We start from the raw sequence: 18,425 nt of genomic DNA, 5'->3' as shown, positions 1-18,425 counted from the left end.
TAAGTAGGCTGTAACCCAAAGGCTTCAAGGTAGAGCTGCAATACATTTGGTGACTCTGACAGTTCATGCTCTTCCATCCACTTTGCATCCATAGGCGGATAGTTCTTGAACTTCACCAAATAACGTCTTGCAACTTGTCCTTTAAGTTTTCTGTCCTTATGTGCCAAAACTTGCTTAGGTACCAGGATCTCATCAAGTTCCTCAACTTCTGGCTGATCCTCAACTGGCATATCTTCTGGCACATCACCCACGAAGGGTCTTAGAAGACTCACGTGAAACGCATTATGAATCTTCCACACATCAGGCAATTTCAGCCTGTAAGCCACATCGTTGATCTTGTCAAGCACTTGAAAAGGCCCATAGTAACGCATGCTGAGGTTAGGAAACAGGCGTTCCTTCTTCTTTAACCTTGCCTTTTCGAACCTTAAGAGAACCCAATCACCAGGTGATAGTAGCAATTCACGACGGTGACGATCAGCAGCCTTTTTCTGTTTTGCCTGAGTCTTCTCCAAGGCAACTTTAATCTTCTTATACATCTCATCCACGTTCTCAACATATCGATCTGCCTCAAAGATCTTGTCCTTTGTATGCAAAATGGGAGGAACCTTTTTGCCGCCTTCAACAATTTCAAAAGGTGCTTTGCCAGTAGACGAATGCACCGTATGATTGTACGCATACTCAAGCATAGGCAAATACTGTTCCCACTTGCCCTTATTATCTGACACATAGCATTTCAGCAGATCTAAGACAGTAGAATTGGCCTCTTCTGACTGTCCATCAGTTTGTGGATGAAACGAAGACGAGAACTTGAGCGTAGTACCCATGTTCTCGAACAATCCTCTCCAGAACAAACTGGTCATGCGAGGATTACGATCACTGATAATCGATTGTGGCATACCATGGTACTTAAACACATTGTACATGAACAAGCGTGCCATCTGATCAGATTTTATCTTCTTCCTGACAGGGATAAAATGGCCTGCTTGCTGAACCTGCAGATAATGGTCCATATACCATCATTCCCTGTTGGCGTTCTTGGAAGATCAAAGATAAAGTCCATAGCAATGCTTTCCCATGGCTTATCCGGAATCGGCAGTGGTTGTAACAACCCTGGTGCCTTTTGCCTGTCAAACTTGACCTTTTGGCAAACTATGCATGTTCGCACAAAGGCATCCACATCTCTCCTCAAGGTAGGCCAATAGAAGAATGTCTCTACCGCCTTAACTGTCGCATCAATGCCACGATGCCCTGCATACGGTGGTACATGACTCTCTTCCATGACCTTATGTCGCAGTGGCCTAGTGACACAAAGTCTGCCATGCATCATCATAAAACCATCTCTGAGGAGGTAGTGCTCATGATGTTGCCCCTCTTGTAACTGTTCAAAGATCCTTGCAAAATCTTCATCAGCAGTATACTGTTCCTTCATGTCATCTAACTCATGATGATAAGGAATTGACACAGCTGAAATTTGTGGCTTTCTTGATAACGCATTAGCCACAACATTCTTCTTGCCTTCCACATGCATAATCTGGAAGTGGAACATGGAAAGAATGTTTGCCCATCGCATATGCTTTTCGGATAACTTTGACTGTATCAAGAAGTATCGCAAGGTCTGATGATGTGTTTGGACAACAAAATCAGCACCTAAGAGGTAGTGCTTCCAGCTAGAAAGCGCATGAATCACGGCCAAGAGCTCTTTCTCATAGACTTGCATAGTCCTCTCTGGCCCTTGCAAAATTCGGCTTTCATAAGCTACTACCCGTCCATCTTGCATTAGCACTGCTCCGATGCTACTGCCACACGCGTCACACTGGACCACAAATGACTTCTTGAGATCTGGCAAAACAATAACTGGATCTGAAGTGAACTTTTCCTTTAAGAGACTAAAAGCTGAAATCTCTTTTTGGGTCCATCTGAAAGTGACCTCTTTCTTTTGCAATGCGTGAAGAGGCGATGCTATCTCTGCAAAATTTCTGATAAACCTTATATAGTAGGAACACAATCCCAAGAAGCTTCTGACATCGTGCACAGTCTTCAAGTCTGGCCATGTCTTGATAGCTTCGACGTTTGTGGGATCCATTCTAACACCATCCTTGGAGACTATGTGGCCCAGAAAGTGGATCTCTTCGAGGAAGAATTCACTTTTCTTAGGATTGACAAGTAACCTGTGACTGCGCAGCTCTTCGAACACAATGGTCAAGTGACGCCTATGCTCCTCTTCATTCTTCGAATACACAATCATGTCATCGAAGAATGTTCCAACAAACTGTTGATGCGAGCGGAAAATCCGGTCCATCATTCTGATGAACGTGGCAGGAGCATTTGTTAGCCCAAACGGCATCACTAGAAACTCATAAAGACCAAATGTCGTTCTAAACGCAGTCTTGTGCACATCCTCTGGGCTTATACGAATCTGATGGTACCCTCTCTTCAGGTCTATCCTGCTGAAAATTGCAGCACCCTCTAAACGATCGAGAATATCATCAATGCGAGGAATATTGAACCTATTCTTGATGGTATTCTTATTCAACGCACGGTAATCAATACACATGCGCCATGAGCCATCCTTCTTCTGCACTAGGAGCACTGGGGAGCAAAAGGGTGAAGAACTAGGCTGAATCAGCCCCTTCTCTAATAACTCCTCAACCTGGCCCATAATCTCTTTTTGTTGCGCCGCACTAACCCTGTAGGGAGGTCTATTTGGTGGGCTACACCCTGGCACCAAATCTATCCGATGGTCCTCAGGTCTCTCTGGCGGCAATTGGGACGGTAATGAATCAGAAAAACAGTCACTAAACTTTTGCAAAAATGCTGACCTTTCTTTATCTAACACAGATAAATTTGACTGATCCTTATCTGAGACATTACGTGCAAAAATCAAGTACACAGAAAGACGATTCTTTATTACAGAAGTGATAGCAGAAGCAGATACAATAGGGACTGACTCTCCTTTAAGCTTTACATCCAAGATGTGAGTTTTGCCCCTATGCTGTACAGTGATCTTTTTGTTGTAGGCATCCAAGACTCCATGCACTCGGAACACCACGGGATCCCCAACAAGGCGTCACAACCTTCCAGCGGCATGATGTAAAACTCTTCAGTGTCCACATACGACTCAATATGCAGACGCAGTTTTCCAATGATGGGAGTAACACACTCTGAGTGGCCAGGACATGCCAACCCTGCCTCTGCGGTGTACCCCATCTCTTCAGCTCTGATGCCCAGCTTCATAGCTAACTCTGGTGAGATAAAGTTGGCTTTGGCACGTGGATCAAAGAAGATGAGTGCCGTCTGATCCCTAACTTTACCCCATGCCGTGCATAACTCACTGGCATCTGTGCTGGGCCTGTCACCCACCATGTCTGGCACTAAACCTGCCGTGGGTTTTGGCTTCTTGCCTTTCTGGTCTTCTTTATCCTCTGAGTCAGCTGGCCTTTTCCTTTGTGGACAATTGATAGAAATATGACCAGGCTGCTCGCATATAAAGCATTTGTTTTCAGCCATTAGGACCTTCTTTTCCTCGAGCGACTTGCGCACAAAAGGCTTCCTTTTCTGTTTCTTTGCGTGTGCTCCAGAAGTCCCAGCTGAATCCTTGTCTTTGGTGGCCTGTTCTGACCCCTGTGACGCATCAGGAGCCGTTTTCACAAAGGGCTTCTTCACTGAATTTTTCTTTTGCTGCCCTCCTTTATCACTGCTCGGAAATCCACTGTCCTCTCCTTTCAACAGGGCAAGACCAGTGTTCGCAACTTCCATAAGCTGAGTAAGGGTAGCCACTTTGTTCTTTGTACAGAAATCGCGAAGCCCTTTAGGCAACCCACAACAATACTTCTCTATCTGCTCTGTCAGTGGCACAAATCTGTAGGATGTCACTGAGAGTAACGCTTTACAAAACCTCCTATTGTACTCCAACAAGCTCTTGCACGAAGCTGCCGTAAGCTGGTGCCAATCTGTCAGGACATCGGCTTCAAATTCATTTGATAGCCAAGCAGATGTAAACATTTGCTTGAAGTAAACCCAAGTGGCGGGTGCCTGTCCTTGCATTAACAATGTCGTCCACCATGTAAGCGCATTGTCCTTTAAGAAAGTGGCAGCTTTCCTGACCTTCGAGGCCTCTGTAAAATTCCCTCCCGCATAAGCTGTATGAAACTGCTGGAGGAAAGTGAGTGCCTTTGTCTTATCCTCAAAACCACTGAAGGTACTGAACTTTACCGCTGCACCACCTTCTTTGTAAGCCTTCGGCTTCTCTAGTGCCCCCAAGTTGTCATACGGGATGGTGTGCAACATGGGCACTGTACTAGGCATGATCAGCACGTGTTGGCCATTCACATTTTGCATCAGAGGTGCGATATCTGGCTGCTGTCCAGAAAAACCAGCCATGCCAAAATGAGCCTGTGGCACCCCAAACTGGCCCTGGTTGCCGTGGAAACCTTGCTGCATGCCGATAGTACCATACATGGGGTTTGGCATGATGCCTTGCATACCCCCGAACACTGTTCCTGGCATGTACGGCTGACTTCCAGACACATAACCAGCCATACTTTGGAACATTGATCCACCCCCGAAATACCCAGGATGTACCGTGGGTGGCGGAAAAACTGAGTGCATAACCTGGTATCCAGCTCCCTGTCCATTCAAGACAGCATGCTGGCTCTGAAAGGTGGCGGGCTGAACTGGCATAACCTGTGGAATAGGCGTTCTAGCCACCTATTCAAGCACGGGAGGAACCTGCTTTGGAGCCCCCGACTCCGCAACATGCGAGTGTTCCCTTTCCTCCTGCGCCTCATGAAGTACCTGGGCTTGAGCTTCAACAAGCTCCGTACGCGGCGTAGGTTGCCTATTTTGCTGTTGCACTGGTGGCGCTTGCAAGAATTCCATAAACCTCGGATTCTGCACCAACTGCGAAAAGACATTCACCGCGGCAACTAACTGAGTCTTAAACGCATCATCCTCAAGTTGCCCTGTCATAAAGCCGTGTACTACTGGAGGGACATTCACGTTGACAGGAGGTACGGACTGACGCGGCCGTGAGCTCTCGCCAATCTCAAAAACCATAGGAATCTCCTGCCTCTCCTTTGGAGAGGACCCCTCTTCCATAATTCCCTTCCCCTTGTCGGCCATAGTGTAATCCCCGCGTTCTTGCACTGTGTGTCTTTACCCTGAACAATCCAGGCTCACTCATTGAGGAAGAAGTGATTGATATCCCGGCAATGGAACCATGTAACCGGCCCGTAGGGCGGTAGGCGTTGGCTTTCACCCGAAATTCTTTACTTTATACACACACACAGAGCACTTTGCAAAGAGAACCTGCGACGGGAGTTAACACTTGAATACACACACGGCTCGGAAGCTAGAATGCTCCGAGCAGACGCCGACAACCTGTAGGCCCCAAAATTGGCACCCCTTTCGGTATTTCTTTATTCTTTAGGAGGGTAAATTACAAGGTAAGGTCCTGGGAATCCTTCACGTGTATCCACCTAGATACCATTTGATTTGGCCAAATTTCGGCAGCATAACAGCCCCAAAACTTGCGCGAAACCAATTCCCCTGTTGGAACTCGCTTGCACTGTCGTATACCCTCTGATTCCTGTCCAAAAACAGTAAATTCAGCACGCTGTATTTACTGGTTTTTGCCCTGTTTTCAGCCCCAAACAGTCCCCTAACTGTCCTTTGCCAGTGGGGCACGATTCCCAATGATCCTGGCGTCCGTACGGCTGAAAAACAGTGAATTTACAGCGCATACACAGCGCTGATTTTGCACCTGTACGGTGAGGTTATGACCCTCACCAGTGCCTGCTTTGGAGCAGCAGTTAGCTACCCCTGTTCCTGCTCAAGGAGGCTCTTGCCTTAGCACAAAAGCATGAACCCACACAACTGTACATCAGTCAAATGAGTAGCCCTCTTGTGGGGCATCACATAGCTGCACGTAGGGGAGAGAGAGAGCAGTGTGTAGTGTGCAGGGCATCACTCCTAGCACCACACTGTACATGAGAGGGAAAGAAAGCACTCCATAGCTCTTAACCTGTGACAGGTTGCAAATGAGGCCTCTCCCAGCATAAAAATCAGCGCCCATTTTTCTGCAAGAGGAAAGTTCACCAAAATGTGACACTTGGCGTATTTTCAAGCATTTTTCCGTTTCGGGTTCGCCGCTTAAAAATATCCCAACCGACGCGTCAGTTGACTTCGCGGCAGAGTTATAAAGTGTTCCCCTAGTCATACCGGAGGTAATGACGCGAACACATTTCACGGCCCAAAATAGCAGTTCCCTAAATTTTAGGAGATGCTTCCATTGGGCTCCCACTGGTCTTCTGACCATCTATCCTCATTGGGACCGCATCCAAAAGTGCAATGTGGCCCAACTGTCGGATACTTTTTGTTGGTAGTCCCACCTTGACTTTACGCCTTAATTGAGTTCACTTCCTAGTATCCACCAACTTGCTAAGTGCGACCGGGGGACCTATATGATCTCGCTCTGAGCCTAGACATCCTCTTACCATACGAATTCCAGTGCCGACCACTTCCCGTCTGCGGGTGAATCTACCGTTCACATTGGCCATACAATGTCCGACCGTTTGCTACTTCAAAAAGAGGGTCTCAAAACAAATAAAATAAACCCCATTGGAAAGAAACCAACAACCAAGGTTAGCAGTTGCCACATCTCTGTGACATGGTTAATAACTGCCACGTCCTCGTGACAGTGCTTCTACTTCCCCTATTGTGAGTATGCCCTACGCATTGGAGCCCTCCATGGAAGCTTGAGAGTAGTCCCTTGTGACATATGTGGTGGCCTCGTGCTCCCATTGTCTAGAACAAGGGCTCTCATAGCCATAGCCAGTTTTTGGTGAGGTTTCATCGCGAGAAGTTACAGCAGGCACTCTCTTCGTAGAGTGTGGTGCCTGTAAATTCTCTGTTTTCAGCCCTTAATCACCTCCTTTAGGTTGAATTTCAGCAAAATACATATAGAATCTAGTTCTTCTCTACCTACACTACGCGTACACCAAGTTTCGTGCAATTCCATCGCGGAAAAGGTCTCTATTTCGGCTTTGGAAGGTGCTCAGGTAACATTTTCAGGTTATGTGCAGAAAATTACAGCAAGCATGTGTGCGTGCATTTTGCGTGTTTCTCCCTTGTGTTTGTTGCAGGATTGATTATGCATAAGGGGACTCAGTTAGCGGAAGGTAGACTCTCATTTTTGAGAGCTTCCGTTGAGTTTTGTGGAAGATAGACTCTCGTTTTCGAGAGCTTCCCAAAATCTCATAGCAGAGGGAAAATCCTCTCAGTATTCAGAGAGTAGCTTTCGCGCTCTCTCAGTCAGAAGCAGAAAAGAAAGAATAGAGGACGGGCTATTGCCCCGTTCTTGTGCTTGTAAAGATTCTCCCTTAGTAATAAAGATAATCTCTTTATGGGGGGGGGACCAGCCCATCTTCTGGTCCCCAATGAAGTGTCAAGCTTTCTCTCTCTCTCTCTCTCTCTCTCTCTCTCTCTCTCTCTCTCTCTAATTCTCTTGAGTATTTGAAGTACAATTAAAAGTCAGTTTACGCTTCCGTATTTTTGTGACAACCATAATAGTGCTGTAATTCTTAGGCTCTGTAGGATCACCTGCCTTGAAGATAGGCACAATAGTAGACAACCTCCAAGTCTCAGGTAACTCCTCACACATGGCACGATTAAACAACACTGCAAGAACCTTTACCAGCATATCTCTAGCATGTATAAAGTGCTCTGCTACTAGACCATCATGATCATATGCCATGCTGGTCCTCATCGTGTCAATGGCTCTCTTTACCATCTCAGTGGTAAAGAAGGTGCTGGTAGGTGGGCATGGCTCTATAGGATCTGGAAGGGGGTCTTGTCCAAGAACTGTATATAACGATGTCGCATATTGGCCCCACAGATCAGGAGAAGTAATCACTGGGGGAGGGGAGTGCTCATGAAAGAATCGCCATGCCTCTCTTGAGTCTCTACTCAAGAACGATTGATACAAGTCTTGCTCCATCTTGGCCAAATAAGCTCGTTTCTTCCGTCGCACAAGGCGTCGGAAAGCAATCCGAGACTGTCTGTAAGTGATGACTCCTAAAAGAAGATCTCTGTGGAGTTGGGCTCTCATCTCTCTGCACTCCTCATCATACCAACTATTCTGGGGCATGCTTCCATAATGTCGCCTCCGACTCGGCAGAGTGTGTGGGTATGCCTCTGATGCTGCACCATGCAGTGTCTCAGTCAGTAAAGTGGTGCACTCCTCCATCGAGAGACCAGGACTAGCTGTCCTCTGTATAAATTGAGTCAGTCTCTGGTGTAAATGTATAACGGGTATGTGACCTGCCTCCTAATGTCTGGATTGTACTATACTGAAATGAAACGGACAATGTCAAAAGAGCATGATCCACTGCTACACCCACTTGTCTGGCTCCCACTATGAAATTATGAATACAAGGAATAAAGCTCGGCTGTGCCATAACATAGTCCACTGTATTGGCCCCTTGTCTGTGAGGAAAGCATGTGAAACCGGCTGCAGCAGGAAATCGTTGTAAGCCATTATGGCTAAGCCATATGTGGTCGTCATCTCCGTGAGGTATGTCCCATACTCCGTCTGCTCTCTATCATGTGAGCATCTGTCAAGCCCCAAGTCACCCACATCCAGCTCTCTAAGCATCTCATTTGAAGTGTCGTAGAAGACTGTCTGAGAGTTGCCCTTTCGGGCATTGAAGTCTCCTAGGAGGACGATATCACCATCCCTAGAAAACTCCCATATATGATCATCTAGTATAGAGAAAGGCAACTGTCCTTCGGGTGCAGCATATACTGACGTACTAAGGGAAAGGTAACATATGGCAATGTATAGAAATTGGCCTGTGTCAGCCCTCAGCCTCACCCACATGTATCTAGCATGATCATCTCTCCGTACAATATGTAGTAGTGGCTGTAACTCCTCCCTAAATAGCACTACTACTCCTCTTGAACCTCTACTCCCATGCTTAGATCTCGCGACTGTCCTGTGGGTTGTCTCCTATCTGTATCCCACCGCATGTGGCATAAGCTGTTCAGGGGCCTGATGAGTCTCTGAGAAGAAAACAATGTCCCTCTCTTTGAAACTGTCCTCAAAGGCACCAACGTCCAACCTCATAGATCCATTACAATTCGAAGTAGCCATCTTCAGTGTGGTCCCATAGGTCTCACACCGTCATGTAAAGTGCCGCTCTACAATTACCACGCGACCATCTTTGTAAAAGGCCTATTTCCCTTCTCCCTTGTTGCCGTAATCTCTGGCATTACCTCTCTTATATGCGCAAGCTGTGAGAGAGAGAGATCATCACCGAGGAAAATACCCGTCTTCTTGAGAGTAGGCCTCTTTTTCAGGAATTTCTTCTTCTTTTCAGAGGAGAGGAAGTGTAGTATGAGAGCTCTCTCTTTTGAAGATTCTCCTGGGCCACCACTCTTCTTGCCCACTCTCCATGCCTTTGTGTGTGAAGGCTTGTCCAACCCCCTCATGGATGTGAGGATTGTGACCTCTTTTTCCACATTGTTTATGTCCTTGAGGCTGGTTACCATCACATGTAGAGCCCGCATCCTCTTCCTTTGTTCCTCTTCGAGGGTCATGTTAATAAGAGTGGGTGTACAAGGAGCTTCCTTACCTCTCCCTTTCTTGGTTACCTCAATCCATGTTCGGCTTCTTCTACTTTCTTTTGTGTTGCGGAGATGACCGCAGCCCATGACTTCTTCTCCTCATCTTCCTTAATAATCCATATTTCTTCTCTCATGGTATTCAATTCTTCCATCATGGATGGCTGAATTTCGTCTTCTTCAAGCCTCCCACTTTTTGCAGCTGCAAGTTCACCTTGGAGAGTTTGGATTGTGGCTTCTTGTGAAGCCGCTTGCTTTTCGACACTAGACATCCTTTCGCATAGGTTCTTCTTCTTCTCTTTCCATTCCTCCATCTTTTGAAGAAAGGTTCCCTCCATTTCTTTCTTCTACTCCTTCACTTCAACTTCAAGTGTTGATATCCGCTTGTTGGTAATTGAGAACTTCATATTGAGAGGGAGGTGGGCTGTAGCCACTGGAGAGGCCATGTGAAAGGGGGTCAATGGGTAGACCAATGGAGGGAGACCATGAGAGAGAGAGAGAGAGAGACTAAAACAACCAAAAATTGCAAGAAACTCCTAAAAAATAGCAAGAAACGCTTGTGAAACCCTTAAAAACAGAGAAAATCAGCTTCGAAACTTTAAAAAACAGCGAAACATATATTTGAAACCCTAAAAAAGAGCCAAAAACAGTGGCGCAACCCTAAAAAACGGCAAAAAATTGTTTTGAAACCTTCAAAAACAGCAAGACAAAACTCTAAAAAACAGCAAAAAACAGTGGCGAAACCCTCAAAAACAGCAAAAAAACAGTTTCGAAACCCTAAAATCAGCAAAAAAGAGGTGAAAAAACCCTGAGAGAGAGAGAGAGAGAGAGAGAGAGAGAGAGAGAGAGAGAGAGAGAGAGAGAGAGAGATGCTTGCTAATTTTCTCTCTTCTCAGTACTTTGCCAGGAACATTCTACGAGATAGAGTTGGACGTTTGAAGGTAGCTGATTTCCATTTGGGTCAGATTCTTAGTGGAGCTACTCGTGTTCAGTCAAATGCAAAGAGATTGATTGGTCCATCACGTGCGTATTTAGCTCCCGATTTTGTGTATCTAGTACTCAGCAGATTGCGCATGGTATTCAAGCTGTATTTATGTTGTTCGGTTGAAATATTGCCAGGTCATTACATGGCTCCAGAGATTTTACGAGGAGATGCCTTTGACAAAAGTGTGGATGTGTACTCATTCGCAATGATTTTGTATCAGGTCTTTGGAGTCTTTGTTTTCAATAGCATCATTGAAATGTCTGTTCAGCACACAGGAAAATTTTAAGAAACTATCTGATGTTCTATCTGCAGATGATTGAAGGCTCTCCTCCTTTTGTGGATAAGACTGAAGATGAAGTTCTTGAAGCTGTTGCATACAACCATGAGAGGCCTCCCTTCAGACAAAAGAATAAGCACTATCCAGAGGGTTTAAAAGAGTAAGTTTTACTATCTCCTTAACTTGCCTAGTATTCAATTTCCAAGGCAACAACTATTCAGTAAAGCTTCTGAGACATTGATTATAGCCATTGGCAGCTGAATTAGGTGGCTGCTTAGTCATTCCTTGTGTTTGTGCAGTAGGTTTAGATTGTGACAAGCACTATACACATGTTTACTATCTTTGGTCTTAGTTCTGTTTCTTTTGTTTTGTTTTGTTTTTGTGTTTGTTTTTTTTTTTTTTTGAGAAACAGGAGGGCTTGAACCCTTAGTAGTACAAAAGATTACAAAGGCAGACTCTGCCATCACAGCATATAGCCACATTACAAGATATTACCAATGGTGGAAAAACCTCTCAAGGTCTCTAGGAAGCACAAAGCTGAGGGGAGAAACCAAAGGATCAACATAGGTAAAACGTATGTGCAGACAGCAAGGCGATACAACGTTGCCAAGACATCAAGTTCTGTGAAGCGCCCAGACTAACCAGTGGTGCACACCACCGGGGTAGCAGTTGCTGGGCCAATATCCACATCCAGAAAGCACGGACCATACTGAAGATCTTGAAGACAAGGAAACCACTGCCTAGAAGAGAGGCACCACCAAACTTGCAGAGAAATCTTCAACAAGGGAGGACAGACTGGTGATGAGGGAATTTGGTTAAAGATCGGCAGCAAAGCAGGACAAGCCACCGAGGGGGAGATCAATCACCAGCCTAACCCTAAACCCCACTCAAAAGTTTCAACCATCCTCTACCATGCAAGAAGAAAAAAACAGCAACAACATATAGAAAACAAGTGCACACAACACATACAATAATCACACACACACACACCGCTCACACACATGCCAGAAATAGCACACAGAAAACCAAGTAACCGGACACAAATAAAAATACCGCAAACAGAATAAATTCAAACAGGCAGCAAAGAAATAAACGCAGCAGACCACCCTGTAAGAAGGGAACGAAGGAAAAAGGAAACAAAGTCTCCAGGTGTGCACAGAGCAAGAACAGAACCAAGGGAGGGGAGCGTGGGGTGAAATGACCTGCAACAGGTGGTCGCGATGGCATAACAAAGAAGGAACAGCCCGTCTGCAGGGGCAGCAGGGAAACTTGACGAGAGAAGAAACCACCAGTGCATGTGACGTAGGAGGAGGGCAGCACACAGAAATTTCGTTGGCAGAAACTCTCTCTCTGTCAGCTAGAGATCGAGATAGGCAGATTTAGAGGAGTACCTGCTGAGTCCAGGATTTGTAAGGTGCTCCAAATAGAGCCAGAGACAGAGCTACATTACATATGTCACTGCCCAATATACTATGAGATACAAGGCGGCTTTCACTGTCTACTTAGAGAGGGTTTTCGGACACTTTCTAGAGTCATGAGATACCAGGATCAGAGATGCCTCGGATTGTACTTACTGGAGATTCGCAAACACAAAGAGGACCTCTTGAAGAGGGGCACAATGAGAGAGATCCAGCGACATCGAAAGATTACAGATTTCTTTCAGTCACAGACAGAGGAGTTCGAGCAGCCCCCACATCATAACAACACTATAGGCACCAGAGGCATACTGCTTGATCGGGCGATAGAGTTGGGGCGGTCCTGTCGCCCACGGATGAGGGGGCCCTATCGATATCGACGCAGATTGCGACAGAGGATCCATACCATCCTGGCGCAACATAGGAGCTGTCCCGGATACTGATGTATATGTATATGATGCCTCGACTGTCAGAGAGCTCCATTGTATCAGCTCACCCTTTGTATTTCCTATTCCCTTTGTATCAGCTTTCACCCCACCCCTACCCACTATTTTATTTTCTTTTCAGTTCTTTGTACTTTTTGTACCCAGACCTGGTATTAGATTCACCGCATGTAACCTCTTGGTCTCATAGGTCATTTTGGCCTTTTTAAGACGTTAATATTATGTTTCATTTCATTTCATTTCAACAGAATTAGCAGGCAGGCAGTTTTTTCCTACGCAAAAATCAGAGAGCAGATTTTAAAAACAACAAAATTTTAGAATTCAGAAATTTAAAAAAACAGAGACAAGCACACAGGATATGACAATGGCAAAAATTGAAAACCTCATGAAGATAGAAGACAAGCTCAACATCGTCATCAAAGAAAATAAAAAGATGACGGATTCGACACTCACATCCGTCATCAAACGCCTATGCAAACTCGAGAAGGACGGAGAAGCCTACATCAAAGAATGCGAAGCATGGGGGAAAGAGAAGGAAGAATGGGAGATAGAGAGGGTGAAAGAAAAAGACGAATGGCTCAAGGAGAAGGAGGCAATGCGGGAGCAAATCGAGCTCCTCAAAGCCTCGATAGCATCCCTCACCCCCGAGGACGGGGAGCTCAAGGAAGAGGCAAAGGAAGCCCTCAAGGTAGAGTTAACCCAAGCCTTGACCGCGAGCATGGAGACCAAGCTGGAGGTTACCAAAGAGGGGTGGGTCGAAGTAGTGAAAAACATTAAGAAGGAGGCGAAGGAAGAGGCACAAAAAGAAGCTCTCATTGTGCACACCACTCTTGAGGAAGAGAACACGAGACAAGCCCGACGTCTCCATGTGCGCATTACCGACATGGTGGAAAAAGAAGGCTCTACTCCGGAGACCGATTGTAAGGTGTAGCAGAATGAATGTTTGCGCTTTGCTCAAGATGAGTGCTCCGAACTGTGCTCAAGGTTCCTTTTGTTCTTATGGAAGGGAGAGCCTTCCGTTCTTAATGAGAAGTGCTATGATTACAAACAAAGTGAATGGACACTGTGCGTGCAAGTGTATGAGATTGAGAGATAGAGAGAGAAGAGAGATACGACACCAGAGACGTTGTAAAACCCTCCTCCGAAGGCCCCACTCGTCGACGAGAGTGGTCTACTTATGATTGCACAGACTGGTACGAACTGAATGCATGTGACTGATACAAGTCTAGGCTATGTCGGCGATGACGAGATCGACCTAAGGGCTGAAATCTGCAATCTTTTATGTGCTGTCCAAAAACGCTATGGGCTGAAATCTGCGGCTAGTCCATTAACGCTGATTTTGGGGGCTGTTTCTGTAGGTCTTTGTCGCTGAAATTCTGCAGGTTTAGGGCTGAAAACTGAGGTTTCTTGGGGCTGAATCTGCTACTCTTTAGGGGCTGAATCTGCTGGTCTTCCATGCTGAAAAACGCCATGCTGAAAACTGTAAAAAACGCTAGGTATGGGTCTTCAAAACGCTAGGTTGTTGAGCTTTTGCTGGCGATGGTTGCTGATGCAAAACGCTAGGGTAGGGCTTGCTTTTGGCGATGATGCTGATGCAAAACGCTAGGATGATGCAGGGCTAGGGCGATGATCTCCTTGATGAGCAAAGGCTAGGGGGAGAGATGGTCTTGCTTGGAGGAAAATCCACCAAGGTCTTGCTTGAGAAGTTGCCTGCTGAGCTTGGCTCCTGTTGCCTCTTCTGCTATTTAGTGCTAGTTTAGGTTTGCTTATATACAAACTTACTCAATTTGACCTACCTACTTTCCAACAAAAGTCACTTAAAAATAATAAGCGAAAAATGTCAAAAATAGGTAAAATAGGCTAAATGCACTGGAAAATTCCCCTAACTGATTGTGATGGGAATGCTTATGATCATGTTGTGTGCAACCAGAGGATATGCATCTACACTAAGTGACTGGGCATGCACGGTCTATGAATTGACTCACAAAAATGCCAGATCACTATTAATCTAGACTGACTGGACTTACTGAACCCTGATCATGCTGTAGCTTGTCCACAGACACATAGAGTTGGATATGTGACATCCCCTCCTTTGTAAAGTGAGGTACTGGTACCGAACTGTATCGCTTCGAGGGAGATTGCCAATAGCATCTGGAATCCTGGAAGGGACTCTTCGCCGGCCCACTCTGATGTGTGGGTTGTGCGGTACTTGAACTTCATAAAAGTCTACAACGCTTGCTTCTTTGGGCCGCGCCGAAAGCGATACAAAGTCTTCTGTGGCTCCTTCGATGCTTCAACTTCATCTAGAGTCATGCTTCTTTCTCCTTCTAGAATCTCCGTGGCTGAAAATTCTTGAAACCATTTCCAACACAAAACCATCAACATAGCCATTCCATGTAAAGTCAGTGGAAAAAATCGTGTCTCCCTCAAAGATTTTGCATGCAATGTAGATGAACCAATAGACGGAGTGCCAAACCATTCACCACACACACACAAACAATGAGATCGAATCTCTCTCTTATGATCTAGAGCAATCAACTGTGGCAATTCACAACGGAAATGCCCATGCTTGGTGCTCATACTTTCATGTGCTCTTTCTAGAAATGTGTCATGCCAAGGAAGAGACATGGAATGTGACGTCCTTGAATGCATACTTTTCAGCTTTTCATGAACAATCCGCATAGATCTATGCTCATTCATGAGTGAAACGTGCTCAATGTACAATATGTCATGCTTAGGAAAAGGTATCACATAAAGATGCTGACTAAAATACAGGAAATGCTCACGAATGAAACACTCGTACAATGCGTGCTGACTAATCATGCGAACACATAATACTTCCTATAAGAGTTCTTTGGACATAGGCTCGGTAGCCAAGATCGATTCTTCCTGAGGGGGTGCTTTGGGCATAGGCTCGAGAGTAAAGATCGATCCTTCGTGATTGATCAAATCTGCAACGAGGTTAGCTTTGCTAGAAAAAGCATCAACTAACTCGTCATCCTTGTGAACAATCACGTCATCTTCATGCAAATCATCATGCTTGTCATTTTCATCCAAATCATCATTCTCATCGTTATCATTTAAATCATCATGCAAATCATTGTCATTCAAATCCTGTGTGTCATGCTTGGGAGAAGAAGAGACTGAGAGAGTCTCCTTCTCGTAAATCCTTTCAATCTTGTCCTACATATTAGCAATGAGAGAGGGAGAACGAACAATTTCCTCTCCACGAATGACAATGGGAGAATCACATTTGGCATCGAGAGTGAAAGTGTTAGCCTCCCAATCAATGAGAGGGCTAGCATCATGAAACCCTCGAATGCCAAAATCATATCACATCCTGAGAGAGGAGAGACAAAAAATCTTCTAGCGAAGGCAGCTTGTTGAAATTGTAAACAACACACCAAGACACTCCTGCGTGATGAGAGAGTCCATACCGGGAACAAAGCCAGCGACCTCGAGAGGAGATTTCTGACTAACTTCTAGGCGGGCTCTCTCAACAAGAGAGAGATTGAGTGGAAGTCTTGTTCTCCTTAGGCTTTCCCTTGTTGTGCTTCAACTCGTGCGCGAGAGCAATCGCTACCGCCTTGTTGAGATCGATTGGATCGAGCACCTCGACATCGTACTTGATATACTCGTCCAATCCATAAAGGAATGCCTCTTTGCGCTCATCATCCGACTTCTGTAATTGGGTACCTAGCTGTAAAACACGATTAAAAAAAGACATAACCGGCATTCCAGTTTGCTTGAGGACGCGCCAATCGTCCTTCAATCGTGCAAGGTATTGAGGTGGCATAAACCGCGTCTTGAGCTTGTCTTGGTAATCAACCCAATTGAAGGAAAGGAGTGTGAGTTTGTCGGCTTCCTCTAGGTGCGCGGCTAACTGTGCCTTTTGCGATGCGTGGTACCAATTGATGGCATCACCGACAAGATACATAGCTTCCGTCAAAACCTTGCTATTCTTTGTTTTCTTAGTTGTCGCAAAATAAGCATTAAATTGATGCAACCAAAAATGAATAACCGTAGCATCCATCTTACCATCATACTTACTGAAAGTCAACTTCTCTGTGACTGGATTGTTGGAATCCGCATCGTGGCTTGCGCCACTTGAGGAACTCCCACGATCTTTGGCTGGTTCGGACTTGGCGGCAAGTACTTGTCGAGCCAATTCTTCAGTACGTAGTTCTCTTTGAGCCTCACGCTCGGCCTCCCAGACCGCGCGTCTTGTTGCAGCTTCCTCCTTTCTTTGTGCTTTTATTTCTTTTCGTTCGTGGCGTTCGCGTTCCAAGGCAATGCGAGTCTCTTCTTGTTTGGCCATCATGTCCATCATATGCTTAACCATTGCCTCCATTGGGTTGGTTACACTTTGTGGTGTAGATGGTGAAGGGGGAGGGTCGGAAAAATCTCTTGGTGGGGAAAGTTCTTCGTGTCCTCTCTCGTGCTCATCACTTGTATGCGAAGTATCCAATTCCGCTTCGGGTGACGACCATGCACTATGATCTTTGGTTCTTAAGTTCACGAGGAACTTGGGTTCTTGAGGTTTTTGAGGTTTTCTTTCGCTTGCAATCTGTGTTTGAGAAGGATCTTCTCTTAACGCGAGTTCTACTCCTTTCCGTGGGCGCACCTCTTGGCAGCCTTGCGCTTAAACCAAGGTTGCTTTTTCCCACCTCATGTCGATTGGCCGGCCGCTAAGTGCACGGTTGGCTCTCAATGAGTGAAAAGAGACACAAGGGGAGGTTGGACAAGCCCTTCTTTCTTGGGATTCCCGTCACTCTTCAAAAACATGATTAGGAATCGACACGCCCAAGCGAACTTGGGTTCGTGCGACGGCAACAAGCAAAAAAATTCTTGTGATTCTGGTGGTTCTTTCCTTGAGTGATACAGAACATTGCCAAAGCTTTGATACCAATGTAAGGTGCAGCGGAATGAATGTTTGCGCTTTGCTCAAGATGAGTGCTCCGAACTGTGCTCAAGGTTCCTTTTGTTCTTATGGAAGGGAGAGCCTTCCGTTCTTAATGAGAAAGTGCTATGATCACAAACAAAGTGAATGGACACTGTGCGTGCAAGTGTATGAGACGGAGAGATAGAGAGAGAAGAGAGATACGACACCAAAGACGTTGTAAAACCCTCCTCCGAAGGCCCCACTCTCGTCGGCGAGAGTGGTCTACTTATGATTGCACAAACTAGTACAAACTGAATGCATGTGACTGATGCAAGTCTAGGCTATGTTGGTGATGACGAGACCGACCTAAGGGCTGAAATCTGCAGTCTTTTATCTGCTGTCCAAAAACGCTACGGGCTGAAATCTGCGGCTAGTCCATTAACGCTGATTTTGCGGGCTGTTTCTGTAGGTCTTTGTCGCTGAAATTCTGCAGGTTTAGGGTTGAAAACTGAGGTTTCTTGGGGCTGAATCTGCTGGTCTTCCATTGCTGAAAAACGCCATGCTGAAAACTGTCAAAAATGCTAGGTATGGGTCTCCAAAATGCTAGGTTGCTGAGCTTCTGCTGGTGATGGTTGTTGATGCAAAACGCTAGGGCAGGGCTTGCTTCTGGCGATGATGCTGATGCAAAACGCTAGGTTGATGTAGGGCTAGGGCGATGATCTCCTTGATGAGAAAATGCTAGGGGGAGAGATGGTCTTGCTTGGAGGAAAATCCACCAAGGTCTTGCTTGAGAAGTTGCCTG

The 18,425-nt window shown here is 45.8% G+C and overlaps 1 protein-coding gene across 3 annotated transcripts in view; it reads left to right on the top strand.

The window, feature by feature from the left end:
• LOC147455129 (integrin-linked protein kinase 1-like) overlaps nt 1–18,425 on the top strand; it is a 103,322-nt gene that overhangs the window by 54,509 nt on the left and 30,388 nt on the right. For 2 of the 3 annotated variants that reach the window (XM_086513961.1, XM_086513962.1), the window contains 3 exons: nt 10,529–10,644; nt 10,741–10,826; nt 10,919–11,043. In XM_086513961.1, the coding sequence (XP_086370087.1) occupies nt 10,529–10,644; nt 10,741–10,826; nt 10,919–11,043 (327 nt within the window). Of the gene's footprint in view, nt 1–10,528; nt 10,645–10,740; nt 10,827–10,918; nt 11,044–11,295; nt 12,916–18,425 lie in introns of those variants that run through there. The other variant, XM_086513963.1, reaches the window with a different exon arrangement.

This window comes from Adiantum capillus-veneris, chromosome 6 (genome assembly GCF_014529385.1).
Source record: "Adiantum capillus-veneris isolate H3 chromosome 6, ASM1452938v2, whole genome shotgun sequence".
Lineage (NCBI taxonomy): Eukaryota > Viridiplantae > Streptophyta > Polypodiopsida > Polypodiales > Pteridaceae > Adiantum > Adiantum capillus-veneris.
The sequence above is the reverse complement of the archived record's forward strand: the minus strand, read 5'-3'. Positions and strand labels throughout refer to the sequence as shown.